Raw genomic sequence first — 12927 nt, 5'->3', positions numbered from 1 at the left:
GTCTTGTTTCTGAAGGTTCCTTGGATCTCCACAGTACAGCAGAAGAAAGTTTCAGAGGTCATATGGCATATCTTATTAAAGCAACAGCAGTTTTACCTTGGGTAATAGTACTGGATTTAATAGTTAAACATCTATAAGGGACTGTTGCCTGAAAGGTGTTCACTTGTAACTCTGACTAAGTAGGAAGATCTTTGGGGGGAATGTTCTATATGACTCATTTTAACTATATAACTTCCCTTTCTTCTTGTTAGTGCACCTTGCACTTCAGATTTTTAAAATTCCATAAGTGTTACTGACTTCTTGCTCCTGAGATCAATGTTTTCCTTCTCATTTACAGAATACAAAAAAAGGGTATGGTCCAGAAAGTTTCCCTCTGGGATGTAGTTTGCTGCGCAATTAGCATCTGCTGTCATCATAACACACAATCAAAGTCCAGGTAGCAGTACAGTACCGCAACTGGCTTCAGTGCTTCTGGGCAAGATTCATGAAAAATCAAATGAGTCAAGGTTCCCGTCCATGATTGCTGTTCTCAACACTATACTGAATTCCATCTAAGCGAACTCGAGCTGATGATGTAAGTCTGTCACTGACACTAGCTACCAAGTCACATGAAAACCGATGGACTTCTTTTAAACAAAAAAGGTCTTTGTGACATGTGCGTTGCTGACAAGGCTAGCATTTATTGCCCATCCTCAGTTGTCACTGAGGCATGGTATGTGGGCAGGCCACCTTCTTGAACCGCTGCAGTCCTTGTGGGGGTATTCACCCAATCTCTGTTAGGTGGGGAGTTCCCAGGATTTTGATCTAGCATTGATGGAAGTACAAGGGAAGTGCTCAAGAGTTCAATCAGTTAGGACATCAAGTTTATCTATTTGCATACTCACCACTTCTTGCGAAAAATCCACCTTCTTCACAAACTTTGGGACATTGTCTGCAACTGCTTTTTCCAAAACGGACAGCAGATTTTGATGTGCTCCTGACAGAGCTAGTAAAAGGACCTGAACAGAAATTGCACAATTAAATTTGATATAGTCCTTTAGAAAAAATATATTCTCAGTTGCTGGTGAAAACACACTAGTGAACACAGAGTGTTCAATTGTGGTCGCCACACCACCAGAAGGATGTGGAGGCTTTGGAGAGGGTACAGAAAAGATTTACCAGGATGTTGTCTGGCATGGAGGGCATTGGCTATGAGGAGAGGTTGGAGAAACATGGTTTGTTCTCAGAGGAACGACATAGGTTGAGGGGCGACCTGAAAGAAGTCTGCAAGATTATGAGGGGCAGCAACAGAATGGATAGTCAGAAGTTTTTTCCCAGGGTGGAAGAGTCAATTACTAGAGGGCATAGGTTTAAAGTACAAGGGGCAAGGTTTAAAAGAGATGTACAAGGCTAGTATTTTACATAGACGGTGATGGTTGCTTGGAACTCGCTGCTGGGGCTGGTAGAGGAAGCAGATACGATGTGACTTTTAAGGGGGGGTCTTGACAAATACATGAGTAAGGTGGGTATAGAGGGATATGGTCCCCGGAAGAGTAGGGAGTCTTAGTTCAATCGGACAGCATGGTCAGTGCAGGCTTGGAGGGCCAAAGGGCTTGTTCCTGTGCTGTAATTTTCCTTATTTGAAAAGTATATTTAAATATTTATCACTTTCAAAACACATCAACTTTGTAAACTCATGGGATTAAATTTATGCAACCAGTTGCTTTAATATTTTGAGTGTCATTTAGGTGAATCTGCAGGGTACTCCCTCCAAGGCCAACATAAATTTCCCTGAAGTGTGATTTTCAAAGCTGAATGTAACACTTCAGGTGGTGTTTGACCAAGTTGTCGTTGATCAATAGTTTCACTTCTTCTTCTTGTCAAATTTTCCTAATTTGTCTCAAGATTCTATAGCCTAAATTTTTTAGTTCCCAAGCATAAGGGCAAAAGAAATAGGAACTGACATAGGCCACATTGCTCCTGAAGCCCACCCTGTCATTTAGTAAGATTTATGACCTCATCCCCACTTCCCTGTCCAATTCATCTATCCCTTAATCCCCTACGTGTCCAAAAACATATCTTAGTCTTGAATCTGCTTAATGACTGAACATCTACAGTCTTTGAGGTAGAGAATTCCAAATGTTGACAATTTTACTAAGAAATTCCTTCTTATTTCAGTCTTAAATTATTGACCCCATTTTCCAAGACTGGGTCCCATGTTCTAGACTCTCAGACAAGGAATCCACCTCTCAATATCTATCCTGTCAGCATGTTCATAATCTCATACTCATAAATAACGTTTCAACAAGACTATGTCTCATTCTTCTAACTTCCAGAGATTATTGGCCAAATCTTCTCAACTCCTTACCACAGAACAACCCTTTCATCATGGTAACCAATCTTGTGAACCATTGCCGCAATTTCCAAGTATATCATTTGTTAGATAAGGAAACCAGAATTATATGCAGTATTCCAGGTTTGTTCTCTCAAAGCCCTATACAACTGTAGCAAGACTCCTCACTCTCTTATTCCAAATTACTTACAATAAATATGGACATGTAATTTGCCTTTTTAATTGCTGGTGTGCCTGATTGCTAAGTTTCTGTGCTTCTTATACTGGGGCATCCAAGGCCCTCTGAACATTAACATTTAAAAGTTTCTCATTATTTAAAAAAAAATTCTGACTTTTGATTCTTCCCAAAATAAATAACCCCACATCTTCCCACACTGTACTCCAATGGCCACCGTGACCTGACTAAACCCTCTTTGTGTTGTCCTCACATTCCCATCTAGGTTTTGTATGTCAGCAAACATGAATATATTAATCTCTTTCCCTTCATCTAAGTCATTAATAGAGATTGTAAACAGTTGCAGTTCCAGCAATGAACCTTGTGGCACTCCAATAGTTAGTCTGCCAACTTGAGAAAATGCTCTGTTTATCCCTGCTCCCAGTTTTCTGACCATAACCAATCCTCCACCCATTCTAATACATCATCCCTGACCCATGACGCCTTAGTTTGGGTAATAATCATCCTTTTCCTGCAGCCAGGTTTCTGTATTGGTTTTAATTCATACCCTTTACAGTGAATTTGTGCTTCGTAACTCATTTCATATGCAATGATGTATGTGTACAGAGCTTTTACTTGGATAGCCAGCCCTGCCTTCTCATATATTCTGCGGACCGTTTTATCCTACTTTTTCATTTTACTTAATGCATATTGAGCACACCAGAGTCACAGATGGCAGAGTAAATGTCCTTTTGCTTTGCTGCGATGAAACACCTACTCTTTACTGGCAAATGGGGCTGAAGTGAGATTAATGGCAATGGAAGGCAATTTTTAATTTGTCTGAACTCCCTTTTGTTCCACATGTCAAATTAGCCTGTTAAAATGTTTACACATTTTTAGGTGGTTTGTAAATATATCACTGCTGCCAAGTTCTATTGTGAAAAGACAGAAAATGCAACACATTGAGGCCACTAGTAGCATGAATCAAGATTATTTTTCTGGTTTGTTCCACAAATTACAAGCCGTCTACTTCATAATCTTCCAGCATTTCTTGGTCGGATCGTGTTAAATGAACCCAAATTCTTTTGCTAACAGTGATGAAAATACTTACGTGGAGATTAAGACAAATTCTGCTGTCTGTGTGCATAATGTGAGAGTAAATTGACCGAGCTTTTACAACATCATTCTGAAAAAGAGAAATGAAAAAGGCATTAGTCTTTTTTTCTGTAACACAAAATTAAGAGCTGGCATCATGTGATGTTTCCAGTGATGGAATAGCAAATACCAGATGCTACAGATTTGTCCTGGTTACTAAGTAATGTTAAAGGTGCTGATTTTGTTATTTCCACAAAAGAAAGCTGCTGAACAGAGCATTAAAATTAGAAAGAGACAAGGTACATCTGTAAAAGGAGAATAAATGACTTAAAATGCAGTTCCAATATTAATGGGTGAACATTTAAATTCATAATTTAGTTACATCTCTGGCACAGTCTTGAACCACTTAAGTACTGTGAGATTAAAGAGGCTATTTTCCATTGGGATATCAGGATCCTAGATGCTAAACTCTGCAAAACAGACTGCAATTTGATTATTTTCTTTAAACATATTAAACAACTTAAAATCTTGGAAATTATACTTCACACAGTTGCACGTCTCAAACCCAGAAAAAAATTAGAATACCCACAAATCCAACATTGCCTGTGCTGTATTAAAATTTTTTTATATTGCTTTCTCTTCCCGCCCCATCCCCAGTGAAATATTTCTAAAATACCGTGCTATCACAATTGGGGTGGGAGGAGAAAAGAGAGATGAGATTCATTTCCGTTCTTTTTAAAGCATTTACTATTCATCCCTCAGGTGAATTTGCTGCAGCCAAAGTCAGCATTTATCACCATCCTTACTGCCTCCTGAGAAGACGACTGGGAGCCACTGTTTCAAGTGATTGCAATCATGTGGCAAAAGTACCCCCAAGCTGCTGCTGGAAAGCAGCTTCTAGGATTTTGATTCAGCGATGATAAAGGGATGATGCTATAGTCACACACTGTATTGATGTGGAGGTGGTACAGATTTGGAAGGTGCTGCTCAAGAAGCCTTGGCGAGTTGCTGCAGTGCGTCTTGTAGATAGTGCACACTGTAGCTATGTTTGTTTATTAGTCACAAGTAGGTTGACATTAACATTGTAATGAATTTACTGTGAAAATCCCCTAGTCGCCAAACTTCGGCGCCTGTTCGGGTACACTGAGGGAGAATTTAACATGGCCAATGCATCTAACCTGCACATCTTTGGAGAGCGGGAGGAAACCGGAGCACCCAGAGGGAACCCACACAGATACGGAGGATGTGCAAACTCCACACAGACATGACCCAAGCTAGGAATCAAATCCAGGTTGTGAGGCAGCATTGCTAACCACTGTGCCATCCCAAAGAGAGCAAATATTCAAGGAGTTGGATTCAAGCAAGTGGACAATTGTAGCCGTAGCATTATTTCTTTTCTTTATTACTTCATAGGATGTGGTGTTGCTGGCACAAAGGCATTTGTTGCCCATTCCTAATTGCCCTTAATTGATTAGCTTGCCAGACCATCTCAAGACACAGTTAAAAGTCAACTATATTGCTGTAAGGCTGGAGTCTCTAGGGAGTCAAACCAGGTAAGGGCAGTAGGGCCGTAACATTCTGGCCTCGTCGCACCTGACACAGGTCGTGTCGGGGCAGCGTGTGCGAGTGGTCTAGCCAGTTTTGTGCCAGTGCAAACCCATATTGGGATTCTCCCAGCCACCATGGCAGGGTGCCAGATTAGCATATTTAAATAAGATAAATATTATATATGATAATATATAAAATGTGGATCTCTTTCTTACTGCAATGCCACAAGCAGCGCAGTGTTGAGATTTACTCAACAAACTAAAAATTAAACAAGAATCCCACTGAAAAAGCTGCAGGATTCCTGTACTTTGGTTACAAAAATAACCTTAAATCAAAATGAAAGCAGAAGTATTTTCATCTGGAAAATAATTGAACCAAATGAACTACTGTTCTTTTTACATGTGTTCTCCCAGTCTAGAAGCTGTTGGAACCAAAACCACATAGAAAGAAAACACTTCTGATTCTATTCTACCATGGGCCAATTATTACTAATTATGCCTAATTATGGCATTACTACCCTCAGCATTAACTTATATACTGCGTGCTGCTAGGCTATGTCGAAAACCATACCTGCTTGATTGCAAGTGCTATTGCAAAGCAGAATGCATGTCGGGCAATGAATTCTCCTCTTGCCAATGATTCTTCCAGCAGCATGCTACATATCTTGTGTGCTTCCTCCGTATCCTGTGTGAAGATTATTCAGATGTTTTTACCAGGAAACAAACCTGGAGTTCAGATGATGCAAACCTGTCCTAGTGGACAAAGCCACAGACCATCCTCTCACATTAGGACAGCAGGACAGGTCAACATTCTCTGTTCAAAATGATACGTAGAAGAGAGGACATTCAGGTGATTGGATTGCAAGAAGAGGCAAAATAACAACTGAAGATTAAGGAAAAATACATATAAATTGAATGTGTGTCTTCCAGCTAAAAACTGTACATATAACACTAGTAATGATATTTGTCACATTTCTGTTGATGATTAGCAACTTGTCTTCGTTCCTTGGTTTCTAAGAAGTTGGCCTCCATCACAGTGAGGCCATCCAGTCATAGAATCATAGGCCGTAATTCACCCAGAAAATGTTCTAAGTGTCAAATTTGTGGGAAAACTGGTTCAAATCATGCCAGGTTTTTCAGAGCAACTCCAAACTTGAATCTCCCACACTCTGTGCAATGCAGAGATCACAATCGTGAATATCATTAAAAGCCTGGGGGGGGTGGCGCTATTCACTCTGGAGGCTGACAGCTTTGGGTCTCTGCAAATGTGCAGTGGCCCCAATCTGTCATCCTCCCGTTCGCTGGCCAACCCGGGACTCTCTCAGTACTGCCCGACACCTCCGCAGCCCAACTGCAGCCCCCACGAGCATTCCCAGGCCAACCCCAACATCCCTCCCCCCATTCCAGAGCATCCCGATCTCCACCCGCCCCGCCCCCCCCCGCCCCCGAGACTGACCACTCCCCAAGCCACCTCGATTGCTCACCTCCCTCCATTCTCGACCGATCCCAATGCAAAATGGTAGTGAGACCCCGCCATCCCCATAGATTGCGCCCCAAGTCCCACACCAGCTGGCCCCACTCCCGAGGCCCTGCACCCTTGGCACTGCCCAATACCCGATTAAAATAAGATTAAAAACAGATTCAAAGTATTTACCTTGTGTTCCACCGCTTTCCAGTGCAGCTCAGATGTTGCAGATATCTGGAGCTGGGACATAAATCCCGCTAAATGGCCGACCTGCGATTCTCCAAGATGGGAGATCGCCCCCCCCGTAGAATAGAATCAGAAGGCCATTTGGTCCATCAAGACTGCAATGACAACAATCTCACCCAGGCCTTATCCCTGTAACCCCACGTATTTACACTGCTAGTCTCCCTGACACTAAGGGGCAATTTAACATGGTCAATCAACCTAACCCACACATCTTCAGACTGTGGTTTCCTCCCACAGTCCAAACCACAGCATTTGGTGGAAACTCACGCAGCCATGGGGAGAACATGCAAACTCCACGTAGACAGTGACCCAAGTGAATTGAACCTGGATCCCTGGCACTGAGAGGCAGCAGTGCTAACCACTGTGCCACCCTGCTCTCTGTGGATTTGATATTAATAGGCTTTTCTCTTTCTTGCTGCCTGCCAAACAAGTGTTACAATATTTTCATCACTGGGCAGACATTGACTTTGTTACAGCATTGGACATGCCCACAGTGTTAATGATGAGCTAGAAATTCCCTCAGGTTTTATTTTATTTCAAAAAAAAATGAGTCTTCCATCTTCAACTTGTAACTGAAGACATTTCAAAAATTTTGGAAAACAGAGGTATGTGGATAAATCATTCTGGACAGAAGTAGTGTTGGGGTCATCTTGCCATGAAATAACACAACATTTGTCTGCTCACCTATCAACCCTATTTACATCTGCCTGCAGTGACCCACCACAACAGAGAAGAGAAAAAGGTGATCTATACAGGTCATCAAATACTGGTTAATAGTTTTCACTGGTCAGTGGGATGAAATCAGTCATCACAAACTTAAAATGATCACAAAAAGAATTAATAGGAGGCCAGAAAAAATATATAAACAGAAGATGGTGACAATGTGGAATGGATTGTCACAAATTGTTCTGGAAAGAAAATCCATAAGTTATTTTTAAAAGGGTATTCGATGTCTGCCTGAAGAATATAATTAAACAATATGGGAAATTAGTAGAGGAATAGAAGTAGTAACATAGGTTCATTCTCAAGGAGAAAATAATGGTACAGCCTTGGTGGAATCTACCATACCTTATTGAAATCACTCACTGGATTTTTAAAAACATAATCTGTGGGACATGGTGTTGCTAGCTTGCCAGCATTTACTGCCCATCCCTAGTTGTTCTTGTTCAGAGGGCAGTTGAAAGCCAACCATATTGCTGTGGCTCTGGAACCAGGTAAGGATGGCAGATTTCCTTCCCTAAAGAACATTAATGAACCAGATGTGTTTTTCTGACAATCAACAATGGTCATGATCATCAGTAGATTCTTAATTCCAGATTTTTTAAAATTGAATTCAAATTCCACCTTCTGCCGTGGTAGGATTCAAACCCGGATCCCCAGAACATTAGCTGAGTTTCTAAATTAATAGTCTAGCGATAATACCATGAGGCAATTGCCTCCCCCAATTGCTACACTAGATTAATGTCCTGGCAACAAATTAAAAATGTGTTGATAATGCGTTGAATATGGTATATTCAAGCCTATCAAAATGCATGCAGTCAGTCTAAGGACTATAGAAAGGTTACAGTGCAGAAAGAGGCCATTCAGCCCCTTTCATCTGTGCTGGCTGAAAACTAAAAAATAAAATAACTAGCCACCCATTCTAATCCCATCTTCCGGTACCAGGCCCGTAGCCTTGCAAGGTACAGCACTTCAAGTGTTGATCCACGTACCCAATTAACACACACTGTGTACCTTATAATGAAATGTTAAGTTAAACTTGTATTTGTTCGGGTAGATACTTCTTAGACTTGTATTTGTTCGGGTAGATGATTCAAGTCGAAAATGGCTTACAGTTAGAGCTTAAACCAGGGTTATAGATTTACAGATTAGAGTCTTTGTAGAAGATCTAGATGTTTGCAACAGAGCAGTAAGATTTTTTGCCATATAAGTGACTAAGTCTCTTGGTATAAAGTACTCATCGGGTATTTATATAGCCCACATCCCTTCTACCTTTTCTCTCCATGTCCCAATTTTATTCCTTACATACCAACAGGGAAGTGCCTATGACTAGAGTACAAGTCCATAGTTACGCACAGCCCTCCACTATTCACAGGCTACTAAGAGGAAACCAAGATGAATGAATGAGCATTGTTTAATAACAACATCCCCACACATGGTCAGGGCATTAACAGGTTTCAGTTGTTTCTTCATTTGCTTTTACACAGGCTGTGCATGAGAATGCTTTCTGTTTATTGACCAAATTCTCTGCATTCAGATCTTTAGGAGTGATGGCTTTCTTCCAGTGCCTCTATCTACAGCTTCAGTTGACACAGATAAACCAAGGTATAAATATGTTTATTAGCATTAGTGGAGAACTGTCAAACAAACTTAAAGCTTGACATGTTTAAAAATCACTTACCATTTTGTAGCAGACAGCAAATGCCAGCGTGTAAGTGTCTTTACTAAATTTTATTCCTTGATTTTTCATTTCTAGAAGAACTCCCAAAGCACCTAATCAAATAAAATTTAACACTGAATAATAACAGCACCATATCAAAGAGCAAAGACAGAAATTATTGAATTAACACTGGCATGACATATAATTTAATTGGCACTTCAATTTGAAGTAATCACATTATCATTATGCATTATACCAATAGTAATTACCCCGCAGGATTAAACATGCCTCATTCTCTGATATTACCTAAAATCCCACAACGTTCTCCTTACTCTCTGTATCTGGTTGTGTGCAATCTACTTTTTTCCAGGTGTAATCTAGGCAGAGACTTCAGTACAATAAAAGACTGAGAGTTGGAGTGCTGTATTATTCAGGGTGGCATGGCAACACAGTGGTTAGCACTGCTGCCGCACAGTGTCAGGGACCTGGGTTCAGTTCCTGCCCTGGGTCACTGTCTGTGTAGAGTCTGGACGTTCTGCCAGTGTGTGTGTGGATTTCCTCCAGGCACTCCGGTTTCTTCCCACAGTCCGAACGTCGTGCAGGTTAGGTGCATTGGCCATGCTAAATTCTCCCTTAGTACATCCGAACAGGTGCCGAAGTGTGGCAATGAGGGAATTTTCACTGTGACTTCATTGCAGTGTTAATGTAAGCCTACTTGTGACACAAATAAATGAAAAAACTTATTCATGTCTTTCAGATGAAGCACAAAACCAAACTACCATCTATCTGTTGCATTCATTCAATTAGATGTTAAATATCCCAAGACTCATCCAGCAAGTGCAAAGAGTTCTCCCAGTACCCCGTCCAGCATTCTACCCTCAGAAAATATTGCCAATTAAGTTCATTCAACTGATTTATTATTTATGAGAGCAATATGGTTGCCATGTTTGCCTTCATAACGGTTATTACACATTAAAAACCTCAATGGGCCAGTAAGCACGTACGGATATCCCAATAATATAATAAGACACTTTATAAATGCAAATTCTTCCTTAATGACTACTTGATTTGCAACATCTGTTGGGTTTAATTTTTCCCTTAAACAAATAATAACTTTTAGATTATAAATGTTTGTAATCGAAAGAAATTTGGGACGTTTTTCATCAGGTATTGGGACAGGACAAGTTAACAGATCAGAAACAACTATAAATTTAAATAGTTGTTAGTACAGAAACTGAGCATCGCTGAAAAAAGGGACATGCTGAAGTTTTTCATCTTGTACTCACCAGGATACTCGGTATTAATAGTCTTTGGTATTCTAGCAAATATCCTGATGAGTGCAAAATGAAGAGCTTTGACATGAGTCTATTTCCAGGATTACTGAAGTATAGATTGGTTTCCAGTAGATGCTATTACCACAGGAAGGTTTACAAAACCGTACTTGGTAAAGTTACATAACTCATGCTCTGGTAAACAATCACTTAGATAGCTTTAACATGCTCCTCCTCTTTCTCACAATTTGCTGAAATGTCCATATCACTTTACATACAATAATCAATTCATTACTTGGATGCTTTGAAAATTGTAAATCACTCCACTATGCCTTCAGGAGTGTAATGATTTGTGACTGTATCATTATGATTGTTGATATACAAGGATGATTCCATGGTCAGGCACCAGTTAGATAATTATGGGCACAAGTTTCCAATAATTTGAAAACACATCTGCACTTTCCTGGGTCTCTCACTACCACAGAATAAGGCCAATGAAGAAACAATCACTCATGTTCAACAATAAAAATCTTTGATCAGCACACATTATAAAGTATTCTGGTTTGTCAAAGTTCACTTACGCTCATAGCTTTCCTTCATAAACAGCATATCCATAACAATGTTGAAAGAAGTTGAATCAGAGAAGAAACCCTTCAGCTTCTACAGTCAAAAAAAGTGAAGTTTATTCGTCACGAGAAGAATTAAATTATGGGCACATATTGAGCAGAATTTTCCCAACCCTAAGGAGGTGGTTTTGGAGGAAGGGCAGGAAATTCATATAGCTATGACTGACTTCAAAAAGAATCATACAGTAATCATTAGTAAACAGCTAATAAAAGATGGAGAAGCAATACCGTGAGGATTTAAATATATTCTTCCAAAAACATTGGAAACACTGCTGCCTCGCAGTGCCAGGGACCCAGGTTTGATTGCTGGCTTGGGTCACTGTCTGTGTGGAGTTTGCACGTTTTCACTGTGTCTGCATGGGTTTCCTCCAGGTGGTCTGGTTTCCACCCACAGTCCGAAAGACATGCTGGTTAGGTGCATTGTCCATGCTAAATTCCCCCTCCGTATATCTGAACAGGTACCGGAGTGTGGCGACTAGGGCATTTTCACAATAACTTCATTGCAGTATTAATGCAAAAACACAAATAAATAAACTTTAAACTTCATTCCAGAAGATTGTTTTGCATTTTAAATTAAATTCCATTTCAACTTGTATTAAAATCATGCTCAAATTTCAAACGTTTCATCAACTCAAGTACGTACAATTGATTGAACAGGCCGGCATGGGTAAGAAACGAGGTGTACAGTATCCAACAAAATACAACACTATGTGGTCATGAAGGGAGCAGCTCCATGCGTCAATTAACCAACCTCTATTGTAACGTCAGGTTCTCTGGCACTTAAGTTATCCATTTATCTTGCAACAAAATATGCAGGCTTAATGTTTGGTGCAACATATTATTCCAACCGCACAAGATGCCTATTTATTTCAGAAATTAGTAACATGATTAAATAAATTTGTTCAAAATACAGGATTATATAACACAGAAATTAATCAATTCAAATTCTATCATAGATAATTTTCTGTGGTATAAAGGGGGAAACAAAATTTAAGTACTTGTAAGTTCTTCTGATAAGGAGTATGTTTGAATTTTCAACCATTCAGGAAAAAGCACTTCACAAATGTGACTTTTGTCAATCAACATAATTTAATCTTGCACTTTAAATATAACATTCCAAAAATTATCGTTTATGTTTAGACAAGAAATCTCCTTGGTCTATTTGACTTCAATTAATTTATGTGGGTATCGCAGCACGGCCAGTGTTATTATCCATTTCCAATTGCCCAGGAGAAGGGTTGTGGTGCACTACTTTCTTGAACTGCCACAGTCCACCTGATTAAGGTACACCCACAGTGCTGTGGGGAAGTTTCCAGATTTTGACTCAACCACAGTGAAGTAAGAGCAATATAGTCCCAAGTCAGGATGGTGTGAGATTTGGAGGGGAGCTTTCAAAAGTGGTGGTGATCCCATGCATCCGTTTCCCATGTTTTTCTAAGCGAGAGAGGTCATAGATTTGGAAGGTACTGTCGATGGAACCTTGGTGAATTGTTGCAGTGCATATTGTAGACGGTATACAATGCTGTTGCTGCATTGTAGTGGTGGAGGGGGTGAATTTTTAAGGCAGTGGATGGTGTGTCAATCAAGCTTGCTGCTTTGTTCTGGATGCTGTCAAGCTTCTTGAAGTGTTGTTTGAGCTGTACTGATCCAGGCAAGTAGGAATTATTTAATCACATTCCAGGCTTGCGCTTTGTAGACAGTGAACAGACTTTGGAAAGTCAGAATGAGTTACTTCTTGCAGAATTCCCAGCCTCTGATGTGCTCTTCTAGCTATGGTTTTTTATGTAGCTGGCCATTGGTATCCCCCAGGA

General features: G+C 40.2%; 1 protein-coding gene across 3 annotated transcripts in view; it reads right to left on the bottom strand.

Annotated features, from left to right (window-relative positions):
• The window catches only part of ptcd2 (pentatricopeptide repeat domain 2), a 37466-nt gene that overhangs the window by 3615 nt on the left and 20924 nt on the right, over positions 1 to 12927 (bottom strand). For all 3 annotated transcript variants that reach the window (XM_080189236.1, XM_080189237.1, XM_080189238.1), the window contains 5 exons: positions 11072 to 11150; positions 9241 to 9332; positions 5700 to 5813; positions 3598 to 3672; positions 885 to 998 (listed from right to left, as the gene is read on the bottom strand). In XM_080189236.1, coding sequence (XP_080045362.1) covers positions 885 to 998; positions 3598 to 3672; positions 5700 to 5813; positions 9241 to 9332; positions 11072 to 11150 — 474 coding nt within the window. The remainder of the gene's footprint in view (positions 1 to 884; positions 999 to 3597; positions 3673 to 5699; positions 5814 to 9240; positions 9333 to 11071; positions 11151 to 12927) is intronic.

The sequence above is a fragment of the Carcharhinus amblyrhynchos genome, chromosome 5 (assembly GCF_965287045.1).
Source record: "Carcharhinus amblyrhynchos chromosome 5, sCarAmb.v2.hapA, whole genome shotgun sequence".
Classification (NCBI taxonomy): Eukaryota; Metazoa; Chordata; class Chondrichthyes; order Carcharhiniformes; family Carcharhinidae; genus Carcharhinus; species Carcharhinus amblyrhynchos.
Note: the sequence above shows the minus strand (reverse complement) of the source record. Positions and strands in the feature narration are given on the sequence as shown.